The sequence below is a fragment of the Ictidomys tridecemlineatus genome, chromosome 8 (genome assembly GCF_052094955.1).
Source record: "Ictidomys tridecemlineatus isolate mIctTri1 chromosome 8, mIctTri1.hap1, whole genome shotgun sequence".
Lineage (NCBI taxonomy): Eukaryota > Metazoa > Chordata > Mammalia > Rodentia > Sciuridae > Ictidomys > Ictidomys tridecemlineatus.
Window position 1 is genome coordinate 16,420,842 of NC_135484.1, and position 13,555 is coordinate 16,434,396.

The 13,555-nt window shown below is 36.1% G+C and overlaps 1 protein-coding gene across 5 annotated transcripts in view; it reads right to left on the reverse strand.

Moving 5' to 3' along the window:
* Window positions 1-316: 316 nt before the first annotated feature.
* Pcmt1 (protein-L-isoaspartate (D-aspartate) O-methyltransferase) overlaps window positions 317-13,555 on the reverse strand; it is a 39,318-nt gene continuing 26,079 nt past the window's right edge. For 3 of the 5 annotated variants that reach the window (XR_005733032.2, XR_013424786.1, XR_005733033.2), the window contains 4 exons: window positions 12,580-12,665; window positions 8,263-8,432; window positions 1,651-1,731; window positions 317-1,149 (listed from right to left, as the gene is read on the reverse strand). Coding sequence is in view for 2 of the 5 variants with exons in the window: in XM_005321363.5 (XP_005321420.2) it covers window positions 1,137-1,149; window positions 8,263-8,432; window positions 12,580-12,665 (269 nt within the window). In the remaining 3 variants the exon portion in view is untranslated. Of the gene's footprint in view, window positions 1,150-1,650; window positions 1,732-8,215; window positions 8,433-12,579; window positions 12,666-13,555 lie in introns of all 5 variants that reach the window. The other 2 variants (XM_005321363.5, XM_005321364.5) reach the window with 2 other exon arrangements.

Genomic DNA, 13,555 nt, shown 5'->3' on the forward strand with positions numbered 1-13,555 from the left:
GTACGTTTACCCTCCACTGTATTCCTCCCTGACAATTCAGTCAATTCATTCACCCACTCACTGATTTGGCATTTATTTTCTAAATACTGCAAGATGAGCCCTGGGTTAGACCAACAGAGAGAAATGGTGAATACAATGTGGTTCTTGCCTTAAAGAAATATAGTCACATTCCACAATGTACAGAAGAATTGGTGCTATTTACCTATTCAGATTTCACAAATCAGAGAAGCAATTTTTCCTTCTTGGTCTCAATCAACATTCTGGATCTTGTAGACCTAACATTCTCCCTTCTAGAGTCAAACACCACCAATGCCTCTTTTGCTTTTAACTTTATTTGGCAAAGCAGCACTGCATAAGCTGTGCAGAATCCAGCACACAGCTTACACAGCATGTTAGATTCATATACATTATCAGCAGCAAACTAGAAACAGAAAAAACAATACTGAACTACAAGTCTCCTATTGGTTTTAGAGAGAGAGGGAGAGGGAGATGGGGAGAGGAGAGAAAGGGTGGGGGGAACTATGTCAGTTATGTCCAATCTGAACAACTGAGCGTTGATAGGACATTACCTGCCATCTTCTTAAGTTTCAGTATTTACAATGCCTAGTTTTAAGGTAACAAAGCAGCTGATTGTATCTACAACATGCTATTCTATGATACCACATCAAAAGCTTTAAAAAGAAAGCTCATCTCTATTTTCTTAGTAGTCTCTAATAGACATCCAAATACCAAGAATCTTAACTTGTGAATGGTGGTGTTATCTGATGCACAAAAGAAATCTCATAAATTAATATCAGAATAGAATTAAGTGTCCAAGAAAAGAAAATTCACTCCTCAAAATCAATTCACAAACTAACTGTTTCATTTTGCAGAAACCCTTCTTTTAATATTTTAAAGTAAAACGTGGGCATGTTAAGTAATAACACACAGATTTATACTTTGTATCCTTCCTCTACCATTTGGCTCTGTGCCTCTTTGAAGAATTAGAAGACCCTACAAAACCACAAATTTCATGCTGAAAATAACAGTGTAACAAAGTCCAAAACAAGCTGTGATGCTATTGGTTTTCAAAAAGCTTTAAGGACTGAGATGAGCGATCCACTGCAATATTATAGACTGGTCAAGCTGATGTTGCTTTACAGCTCATCCCTAGGGGGAGAAAAGAGAACAAAAATGGTTAAGTACAAGTCACATACTATAAAATTTGGCTTTCTAATAGTTTAGATACAACACTCAAGTCAGCAAAAATGCACCGATCCCCAAGCAATGTAGTAAAAGAAATAAAAGCACAAACACGACCAAGTCAAAGCAAAAATGGAAGTCAGTCATTTCAAACATCTTTCATGCTACTCCAAAATGAAGTACAAAGCCTAAAGAGCCTGAGTTCTTTATCTTTACTTCTAAAGATAGATTTCTTCCTTCAAGATAAAAAATTCAGAAAAATTATGACTTCTAGATCTAGGATCATTTTACTAATGCTATTTGTCATAAAATAACAATTTGAGTATTCAGAATTTTTTTATTGTTACATTCACAAAAGTGGACAAAAGTGTGGTCTTTTGCTTAGAATGTCTGTTAGCAATTCCAGAGTGGGTCAATATCAACCCAAACTCTCTGGGAGAAAGTGCATCATCTGTAGGTATAGTATACCTGTCAGCTGACTTCATAAGGCAGCTTTATCAGCTCCAAAAGAAGCCATTCACTCAGCCAGGTGGAGCACTGTGCCAGCAACTGCCAGTGAGAGGAAGGAAGGAATAAAAATGCAGTCTAAAATAAATTGAATGGTATATAAATTCTACCTCAATAAAATTATTCAAAGTAAAAAAATAAAACATCAAGAAAAGCCTGAAAACCTCATATTTGAGAATAATCTGAGTGACAAAAACAATGTTAAACACTCAAGTACTTTAGGGGGTAAAGAAACATTCTCTTTGCAATTACATCTCAAATGATTCAGGGAAAAAAACCCTTACATACACATGTATAACAAATGAAGAGGGGTCAGAAGGCACAAGTGGAAAAATGGAAATAAATGGTCAGTGACTCTGGACATTCAGAAGTTTAGTTTTGAAAAAATTGCTAAAATGAATTTGAAGGGAAGTTGAACAGTTTATATTTCATAGGCTAAATGGTCTATTTGGTTTTTAAACTAAATTTTATAAATAGTACAAGAAAATATCTTAAAAATAACTACTCCCATAAGCTGCCTTTATTTACTTGTGGGGGTGGGGACTGAACCCAAGGGCGCTTAACCTCTGAACCACATCAGAGCCCTTTTTATTTTTGAGACAGAGTCTTGCTAATTTGCTGTGATTGACCTCAACTTTTAAGAATTTCTTCTTGTCTCAGCCTCCCAAGTTGCTGGGATTGCAGGCATGTGCCACGGGGCCTGACCAGTATTGGATTATCTTTTACATGATATACTAATTCTGTCTCTCTTATAACATGTCCTAATAACAGCTTATAATTCTCACAAAACAGCTTTTACTTAAGATTCATACTAACATTAAAATAGTTAGTATACAAAAAGTTCACTTGCAAACTGTTCTGTTTACCAACTAAAATAAATTAACTGTGCTTTATAAAATATGATTTTTTTTTCAGTGCTGGATATTGAACCCAAGCCACATACATGCTAGACAAGTGCTCTACCACTGACTACACTCTCATTCAACATACTATATGTTTTTTTTTAGTTGAAGTTGGATAAAAAAACCTTTATTTTATTTATTTATTTATTTTATATGGTGCTGAGGATCAAACCCAGGGCCTCCCACGTGCTAGGTGAGCACTCTACTGCTGAGCCCCAACCCTAGCCCCAGCATACTATATTTAAAAAAATAATTTGTATTTTATTTACCTGTTACAGACATTAAAGATAATATAAATTCTAAGGTCCCAGCAATAACTTAGTATTTACTGTTTCCAAATAATTTTCTTTTTTTTTTTTAAAGAGAGAGTGAGAGAGGAGAGAGAGAGAGAGAGAGAATTTTTAATATTTATTTTTTAGTTCTCAGCGGACACAACATCTTTGTTGGTATGTGGTGCTGAGGATCGAACCCGGGCCGCACGCATGCCCGGCGAGCGCGCTACCGCTTGAGCCACATCCCCAGTCCCCAAATAATTTTCTTTATTTTAAAAAAAATTATTTAGGGCTGGGGATGTGGCTCAAGCGGTATGCGTGCGACCCGAGTTCGATCCTCAGCACCACATACCAACAAAGATGTTGTGTCCATCGAGAACTGAAAAATAAATATTAAAAAAATTCTCTCTCTCTCTCTCTCATATATATATATATATATATATCCCCTCTCTCTCACTCTCTCTTTAAAAAAAATTATTTAATAAAGGAAAGGAAATTAGATTTATAGAACCAAATTTTAAAATTTAGGGTACCAGGAAAAGCCAAAATATTTGTTGCCAGAGCATGTCATATCCCAATACTCCAAAATCCATATGCAATGTTAAGCTATTAAATTTTTCCTAATGGGTTGGGGATATAGCCCAGCTGGTAGAGAGCTTGCCTTGCATGCACAAGGCCCTGGATTCAATCCCCAGCACCAGAAAAAAAAATCAAAAAACAAAAAACTCAATGTTAAAAATTCTGCATAGCTATAAATTTCTTTATGGAAATTTGACTTATATGCATGGGTCATTTACAGTAAAAAAAAAAAAAAGTACTGAGCTGTGTGTGGCAGTATATGCCTATATTACCAACTGTCAAGAGGCTGAGGCAGGATGATTACTAAAGCCTGGAGTACATTACCAGCCTACCAGCCTTGTCAACAGTGTGACTACCATCTCAAAAAAAAAAAAAAATTAAAAGAAAAAAAGAGTATAACCAAATATGTGCTAAATATATTAATAACTGTATAAATTTATTACATTAGGTTTAAATTACTTCACCCTAAATATCTAGTCATTTTCTTTTTTAAAAAAATGTTTTTTGGGGGGATACTGGGGATTGAAATCAGGAACACTCAACCACCAAGCCACATCCCCAGCCCTATATTGTATTTTATTTAGAGACAGAGTCTCACTGAGCTGCTCAGTGCCTTGCTATTGCTGAGGCTGGCTTTGAACCCATGATCTTCCTATCTCAGCCTTCCAAGCCAAAGGGATTACAGGCATGTGCCACTGGGCCAGGCTAGTCTTATTCTTTATTAAGAGCAAATAAAAAGGTATATCAGGAAATAACAATCAAAATCTAGGAATGTTTCCTAAAAATTTAATGAATTTTCTAAGGTAATATAAACTTTGTATGAAGTTATTATGAGAAATATTTTTTAAATGTCATAATGCTATAGGATATGTGGAGAAATAAAAAAGGACTATATATATTCTAGGACTTATACTCTCAATCTTAAGAAATGTGCAGTTCAGGGATGGGGCTGCAGCTCAGTGACAGTGTGCTTGCCTAGCATGCGTAAGGTCCTGGTTTCCGTCCCCAGCACCAAACGAAACAAAAAAGCACAATTCATCACAACATCTTTTTCATTTATGTGTGCACTTTAAGAAGACATCAATAAATAAAATGATTACAGAAGGATAACCTTGATGCATTCCTCAGTTTCATAAATCAGAGATGGACTTATTGCATTGACTCTGGGACTATTAAAACATTTACCAGGAGAGGAACAAAATATTGATTCCTACATACTTACTTAAAATGCATATTTAAAAAGTATTAAATTCCTTAAGTAATTAACACAACTTTTACATATCTACCATCATGACCACAGATTCTAGATCTACGGGCCTGTAGATCTGTATTTCTCTCTCCTTCTATTAGTATCCCAAAAATTACAAGCAACATTTTTCCAAGTATAAGGAGACACAAGCCTATTCACTTTTGGAGCTCTATTTGATACAAAAATTCAATATGCCTATAGTTGTTTCAATTTATGTTTATTTTTTTTTTTGTACCAGGGATTAAACTACTGAGTCATATCCCCAGCCCCACCTTTTTAAAAAATTTTTGTGAGACGGGTTCTTGCTAAGTTGCTTAGGCCCTTGCTAAGTTGCTGAGGCTGGCTTTGAACCTGTGATCCTTCTGCCTCAGCCTCTCAAGCCACTGGATTACAGGTGTACAATTTATTTTTAAAATAGAGTTTGTCATATTTCCTTGGCAAAAATTGGGTCTCACCATCATCCAAGCACTGCAACTAGCCCTGGAAACTAGCCCTGGAAAGGAAGAGGACACGCCGGTGATGTGTCAGAAAGACACTATGATGAATTATTAATTAAACCTGAGCAAACAACAGAAATCATATAGCCTGGCAAGAAGCTGACCAAAAAACTTTGTAACAATTTTCAAATGTGAGATGGGCATTTAGAAAATAGTGTTGATATTGTAGCTATCAATTCACTTCTTTTTATCCTTACTACCATTACCTTGATTCAGGCCATCTCATTTCACCCCTGAATTGCTATGAACATCTGTTTCTGACTAGTTTTGTCCCTTTCCAATTTACTTTCTATGTAACAGCCAGACTTGTTTTTCTGGAATATAACTCAGATAACTTCACTGCCTGGTTTAAACACTTCAGTTACTCTCTGCTGAGTCTTCCTACCATACACTGTAACTGCCTGTTGATCATGGTCTTGGTTTGGATTATGTGACTATAAGCTCTATAAGCTTCAATGTTAGAATGAAAGAGTCCTGGAACTCAGTGCCTTCCATAGTGGGTAAAAACTTAAATTCATGAATGTTATTCAGAATGTCCTTAGCACTAACATATAAAAATCTGCCATTGAAATACATATGTGTTACCTGGGGAGGGGGGTGGGGAAGAAGTCAGTCCTTAGTCAAGTACAGTGGCATACATCTGTAATCCCAGCTACTTGGGAGGATGAGGCAGAAGGAAACTGAATTTGAGGCAAGACTGGACAACACAGGGAGACTACATAAAGGAAAAGGAGAGGAGTGGATAGGGAAGGGAGGGGAGGGGAACCTCTTTATGAAGAAAAAAGAAAACAGTGTATACATAGGGGCTGGGGCTGCAGCTCAGCGGCTGAGCACTTGCCTAGCATGTGAGGCACTGGATTCAATCCTCAGCAGCATCATTTAAAAATAAATCAAGAGTGACTGTTTGAGATGGGATGTCTGAGCTCTTGAAACTGCCCCTTCGTTGTCATGAGTGCCAGTAACTACCATACCTCAGTTGAAAGAGCATCTCAGGAGGTACTAGACAAAGTGATTCTGCAGATCCTGAACTTCTGCCACAAGTGTGACTGATGGGGGAATGAATTTGCTAGCACCTGTTCTGGGTTGCTTGTGAACACTTTCTCATTTCCCAAATTAAAACATGCAGTTTTTTAAATAAATAAATAAATAAATGTATTTTTTTAAAAAAATACATATATAGAATTAGGGCTGGGGCCAGGAAGGACCTTAACAAGCGAGGGCCCAGGAGCTTCAACTACATTAGCTTCATGGTAAATCCACCTCTGGTTATAAAGATAAAATGCTTTTTTGTAATTCATTCCTCATTAAATTTTAGGTCAGATGTGCTCAATACTTTATAAATTGAAACATTTTAAATTTATAAATCTGATCTTTTACTTGATATCAAATTTCAGTTATTTCAGTAAAATAGCTGTCCCTTTTATAAACAATGGTAATGTTTATACAATTATATAATTTTCTAAGCATACTTGAAGCAAAGCGAAGGCAGGTTGTTATTAGCTGTTAATAACTACATCCGATGCTAACCAAAAAGACTGGTAGTTTTTAAAATTATTTTTCTAAGAAATAGCCATAATCCAGAACAGAATTCAAAGGAAGCAGCTAAGCTATAAAAGGAGAGGATAAAATATAATTTTTAGTAAGATATCTAAGAAAAGGCCAAGTTGAATTTAGTTAAAACACTATTTTAACAACTGAGTTAGATTCATTATCATTTTTGCAATTAAACATTCATTAAAAAAATGGCTTTCTTTATAGAAAACAAATCGAGGTCTACCGAGGTTAAATTATCATTTACTTACTAAGAAAACAGTTATCTTAAAAACAGAATATTTTTGTCAACTGAAAATAGATTCTAAGACAAGGAAAATGTAAAGCCTTCCTTATAAGCTGGAGTTCAACTTCAAGCATTCAGTTAATGGCACTCCCATGTACTAGTTGCATTCCCTCTCACCAAAGGGAGGAGGGAGGGAAGAAAGGTGAAGAGAAGGAAAAGTTTTGGCCTCAAACAGAATATTCAGATTTTTCTGTAACATAAATTAAAAGCAGGGCCAGCTACTGTGGGAGCATGTCTGTAGCCCAGCTACAAAGTTCAAGGCCAGCCAGGCAACTCAGTAAATCCTGTCTCAAAATAAAATTTAAAATGGGCTGGCAGTATGGATCAGTGGTAGAGTGTTTGCCTAGCATGCAAGAGGTCCTCGGTTTAATCCCCAATAATGCCAAAACCAAACAAAACCAAAAAACACGACTGAACAAAAGCAGGTATTATCTTCACAATGAACTTCACACATGCCATGAAGACGGTTGCCCTGTATGGGGCTGGCCTCTGGGTGGGTTTGTGAGACTTGGGCATTTACTGAACAGCTTCTATCGAATCCTTCCCCTCCCCAGGAATATAGCCAGAATAGCTTAAAAATTGGCTGGTCTAGTATACAGAACAGTGAAAACTTCACTCAATGGTGAATCTGAAATGATGGCTGGATGTGAAACAGACACAGGCTCTCATACATCTATGAATTGAATGAAAGAAGGAAATCAAGCCAAAACTTAGAATGTCCTCTCTGGAATTCTGACACTTTCAAAAACTGAGATAACTATATTTTTCTCCTTTCTTTTTGCAACAGTGCAACAGAGAGTGAATGAGGCAGGAAATGATGGTCCTCTTTTTCCAGACCAAAGCCTCTGTTTCCATGCCCACACAGCAGCTATATATGTTTTATATATGTATAAATGATCTACACATATAGAAACAGAATGGCAGATAATGAATAAAATATCCTTAGAAAGTACTGAGCTGGGGTTGAACATCTCTTAAAAAAAATAAAAAGAAAGAAGAAACACCATGTGCCAATCAAGTCTCACCCATCGCTTCCAAAGATATGAGATAAACCAAAAGAAGGGCAGACCATGCAAACTTTTTCACGTTTAATGTAATGATTTTTTGATGTTTTAATGGAGTAGCATGAAGGTGGCAATCAAAAAAACTGCTTCTGTACTCTAATAGTCTTAAAATCCACACCCTTTCACCTTGCATGTGTGGAAGAAGTAAGAGCAGAAGAGAAAATCACTTCCACCTGGACCACTGCTTCTCTTTATCTGTTAAAGGCACATATATCACTCCCATAAGAGGTTTCATTTTGACACTGCCATCTTGTAGCTTGTCGTACTGCTCCAACATTTGATTTCCACCTGCAGGACCAACTGGCAATATCAATCTTCCACCAGGCTTTAACTGGTCTATTAGCTAAAAGAAAAAAAAAATAAGCACTTGAGTTTATGTTAACAGTAATTTGACATCACTATAAGCAATGTTCAGTGTGCAGAAAGCAGAAGTGAGCTTTATTTAGCATGCATCCTTCAGGATTAGTTTCAGAACATCTCATGTATATCAAACCACATTACTCAAGCCCCTTATATAAAATGGCACAGTATTTGCATATAACCGATGTACAACCTCTCTTATATTTTATCTCACTTTTAAAATATTTTCTTTGAGACATGGTTTTGTTGCCACGCTGGCCTGACTTAGCCTCTCAAGTAGCTGCGATTGCAGGTGTGTGCCACCATGCTCAGCTTCTCCCATATACTTTAAATCATCTCTAAATTACTTATAATACCTAACCCAAGGCCCACATACCACTTCATTTGCATGGATTCAGAATAGTACTTGGGATACAGCAAACTCAAGTTTTGATTTTTAGCAGTTTACATTATTTTCCCCAAATATTTTCTCTTCTCTCTATGGTTGGCTGAATCTGAGAATGCAGAACTGGCAGATACAGAGGGGCTAATTATACATACTTGGAGTGTTTTACCACGACACAACTCACTCATTTACCTCTCAGCCTCCCCTACTAAACTACAAGTTCCTTGAGGATAGGGACTGTGCCTCTGGCCCAGCACCTAACAGCACCTGGTACAACTGCAGTGCTCAACATGTCTGAACTGAACCACATAATAGAGCTAGCCTCTTGAGAAGGCCAAGGACAAAGCCGAAAATTCTGATTGTATGCCTGTTTCAGATCTTTGTGAGTTGGAAGGGGGTATTAAGTATAGAAAAATCAGCAAGAAATCCTGTCCTATTATTGTAGAATCTAGGGCATCATTGCAGCAAAGATAAGGAAGCTGTAGTGACACGACTGAATTTAGGATTACTGGCACCATTAGGAGGGCAGGTAGGGCTAGAGTTCTGTTGCATTAGAATGAGGACATCTCTATCAAGGAAGAACTGAAAAGCTCCTTTAGGTGGAAAATATTTAAATCATATGTTACCATCTGACTATAGCCTTACAGATCACCATTATTCAAAAACAATAAAGAAGACTGACTTTAGATAGAATTACCCCAGGGAAGGTGCCCTCAATTAAACTTTGGTTGACAAAAGTCTATTTTAATTTTTTCATTTTAAGTTTATCAAAGAAATACTAAATTTTAAAACTTATAGTAAAAACACAGATGGTTTCTCCCCAGACCCAGTCTTATTCCCTAAATCCAGTCATTTTAAATCCTTTTAGTCTGGTCTTCTAGTATTTACCTTTATATTTCAAAATACATGCTAGATAAGGATTGAGATTTAATATACAGTCTATTTCCTTCCTCCAATTTAACCAATCATAATTTTTCTTTAAAGCCATTTTGAGTTATGTGTACATACAGTTTCTTCCTGAGCCATGAGGTACCCAGTGATTGCTTCCTTTCTTATATAATAGTTTTATTTTCCCTCTAACTAAAATTGAAGTCTTTTCTTTTTCATTTACTTAATTTGTAACTGTCTCTATATCTTTCTATTCTTCAACAACTTCTTGATGAAAATTTCACTTCTAAGAGGTGCTTTTTTTGGTCTTGTCTGTAGAAAGGTCTAAATCTACTGGGACTTGCCTGTACAATAATCCTGGGAACTCCTATTACCTCTGACCAAGATACTCTACTTCTCAGATCCTATGGCTTTCTCTCTTTGGTTTTCCCTACTGTCTCTCTCTTCCATCATTTCCTCATCTTTTGATGAAATTATTAAAGCACTTCCTCCAGAAGCATTTTGTGAAATAGTGCATAAAATGTGAGACAGATTGAGCTTTCCAAGTCTAAAGCCATTTTTTATTCTATTCATTTGGTGATAATGGGTTCAAAGAGATGTCACGGTTGGAAATCATTTTTAGCTCCAAATATGATGGTTTGCTTCTCTGACATGTTGATTCTAACACTGTTATTTTGTAGTCTGAAGTCTTTTTGCTTGGCCAATCCTTAACAGGTATCTGGTTTTGTTTTTCTGGAAACTTTTAGAATCTTCTTTTTATTCTGAAATCTGTGATGATATTGTGGTTCTTCTTTCTTATTTTAAAAATTCATTAGTGGGGCTTTCGGTAGATCTTTCCAAATTATAGAATTATGTTTTTTCTGTTTTGGTGAAATTTCTTACTTAGGGCTGGGAGCTGTTTCTCAAGAGTTTTCAGCAGCAAACCTTCTTTTTTTTAATATTTATTTTTTAGTTGTAGTTGGATACAATACCTTTATTTTATTTATTTTTATGTGGTGCTAAAGATCGAACCCAGGGCCTCACATGTAATAGGCGAGTATTATACTGCTGAGCCACAACCCCAGCCCTGCAAACCTTCTTTTCAGACTTACGCTTCCTCTGATATCCAACGTCCCAATGGATCCAATTCCTAAACCTTTTCAGACTGTGCAGAGCAAACTGCTTCTGCATTGATAGTCTTCTCTGTAATCTGCTTGGTTTCTGCTTCCTCTACCTTTCTGAGTCAGCTATAACTACATCTGTTTCTATCACATACAGTACGGAGTCCATATTGCAGGCTATGATCTTCTGTTTAAAGGAGTATGGAATTTGTGTTTCTGTTTGTTTTCCTAGTTGTTTTAGGTGGTATTTCAGGGGAAGCATAAACATTTTACTCTGCTCACTTAAAACTGGAAAGCCCCTTTAGCACATCTCTTAAGTTTAATCAGATGTCTACAGATTCCTATACTACTTCAAGTGCTACAACAATTAAATTCACATTGAGCTAAATCTAGAACTGTCCTTCAAGATCATTTCAGGTCTTAATGTGAAAGATGAGCACTATACCCATCCCGTTCATTTACACATAATTCTATTTGAGATTTTAACTCTTCACTGGAGGCTGCCAATATATTAAAAGAATAGTTAAAAAATTTTCATTTGTTCATGTTAAAACTCTTGCACTATTCATTTACAACGTATAATTTCTACATATATAAATATTTCAATTAAAATGTGTTAAAATCACTGGTTTAGTACTTTTTTTAAACAGATAATACCCAGAAAGATTAAGTGATTTTCCTAAAGTCATTCAGTCAGTAAGCAGTAAATCAATGACCAGAATAAATCCCCCAGTGTTCACCATTTTTTTGGGGGGGTGGGGGGGTGGGGTATGGAACCAGAGCAAGGCTATGCAAGGACTCTACTATACTAAGCTACAACCCTGGCCCCAATTTTCATCTTCTAAATAATCTAAATATGAGACAAGTGCAGTGGCATATGCCTGTAAATCTCACTGACTCAGGAGGCTGAGGCACGTGGATGGTAAGTTTGAAGCCAGCTTTATTGAAACCCTGTATTAAAAGAAAAAAGGGATTGGGAATATAGCTGTTGGTAGAACGCTTGCTAAACATGTATAAAACCCTGGGTTCAATCCCAGGCACCATACCAAAAAAAATAAAAGAAAGGAAAAAAGGGCTGGATGTAGCTCAGTGGTAAAGTTCCCTTAGATTCAATAAAATACACATGAAAAAACAAAACAACCCTTTCTAGATTGAGAGTGGATAAAACCTTTCGACCCTGGTTATCCAACCAAGAATTACATAAAACCTATGTGTAATAGAAACCTGGTATTTCAGTAAATCTAACCCAAGATTCTTTTTTCTATCATGTATATGTGTCTGTATATACATATATGTACATACATATATATATGCTATGCTATCATAGGATTCACTTCTCTATTAAATATACTTCTAGAATGTTTTTTGAGGATATAATGTATGACGAGTATCTTCTGGTATCTCTTCTGAGCCAAACATAATCTTGCTAGTCTGGTATTTAAGAAAACACCAAACTGATTATCATGTCATGAATCCTGAGGGATTTTCCCAGTCTACTTTTGTCCTAGTTTTTTCCTGGATTAAACACTGCTTCAAATAAGATATCCATATGCTATAGTTTAGTAATTTTCATGTCATGTATACCACTATTTACACATGGAGAGGAAAATAAAAAGAATTTCAGCTAATTGTAAACAAAATGCACAAAATGAAAGTTTCAGCATATTTTGAGCATCATCCAGAAGCCATTTCTATATAAAACTTTTAGATTTCTAGTTGAATAAAACATACAAATAGGAAAAAAAATCCCAACTTACTGCCTGTGGCACAACTGGGGCTGCAGCTCCAACATGAATTGCATCGTAAGGCGCTTCTGCAGCATATCCCATTCTTCCATCTCCCACTGAAAGAGAAACAAGTTGTGCATCAAAAATCTGTTTACATCAAACCTGGCATAAAGAATTAAAGTACAGGAGGTTTAAGTAGGGGAATCAACATAGATTTTTGAATAAATGAAACCGCAATAGTTGATATGAAAAATAATATAATTGGATCCCTACCCTCACAAATACACAAAAATCAATGTCAGGAAGATCAAAGACCCAAACAGGAAGAGCTAAAATAATAAATAATAATAGAAGGATTTATCTTCATGATTTCAGATAGCCTTAGAAAGAAAGCACCGGAAACACTGGTAAGTTTTACTACCTTCATCTTATTGGTCCCCTTTTAATAAATAAAAATTAAGAATTTTTATTTATTAAAAGGGGACCAATAAGACAAAAAAGCACATCATGATGGGGGGGGATTATGATATACATAAACCAACAAAGGGCTAGTCTTTAGATTTGTAAATCAGGCTGGGTGCGGTAGCACACACCTGTAATCCCAGCAGTAGAGAGGCTGAGGCAGGAGGATCTCAAAGCCAGCCTCAGCAACTTGGGGAGGTCCTAAGCAACTTAGCAAGACCTTGTATCTAAATAAAATTCAAAATAGGGCTGTGGATGTAGCTTAGTGGTCAAATGCCCCTGAGTTCAATCCCCAGTTTCCCGCCCCTCTCTCCCAAACAAGGGCTGGGGACATGGATCAGGAGTTAAATGCCCCTGAGTTCAATCCCTGGTTTAAAAAAAATTTAAAAAGGAAAAAGACTTATAAATAAAAAATAAAGTTGGTTATGAACTCCCATTTTTTACCCTGTATACAGATTGCAAATCAAAGTATGAAATATGATATATCAAGAACTATGTAATGTTTTGAACAACCAACAATTAAAAAAAAATAAAAAAATAAAAT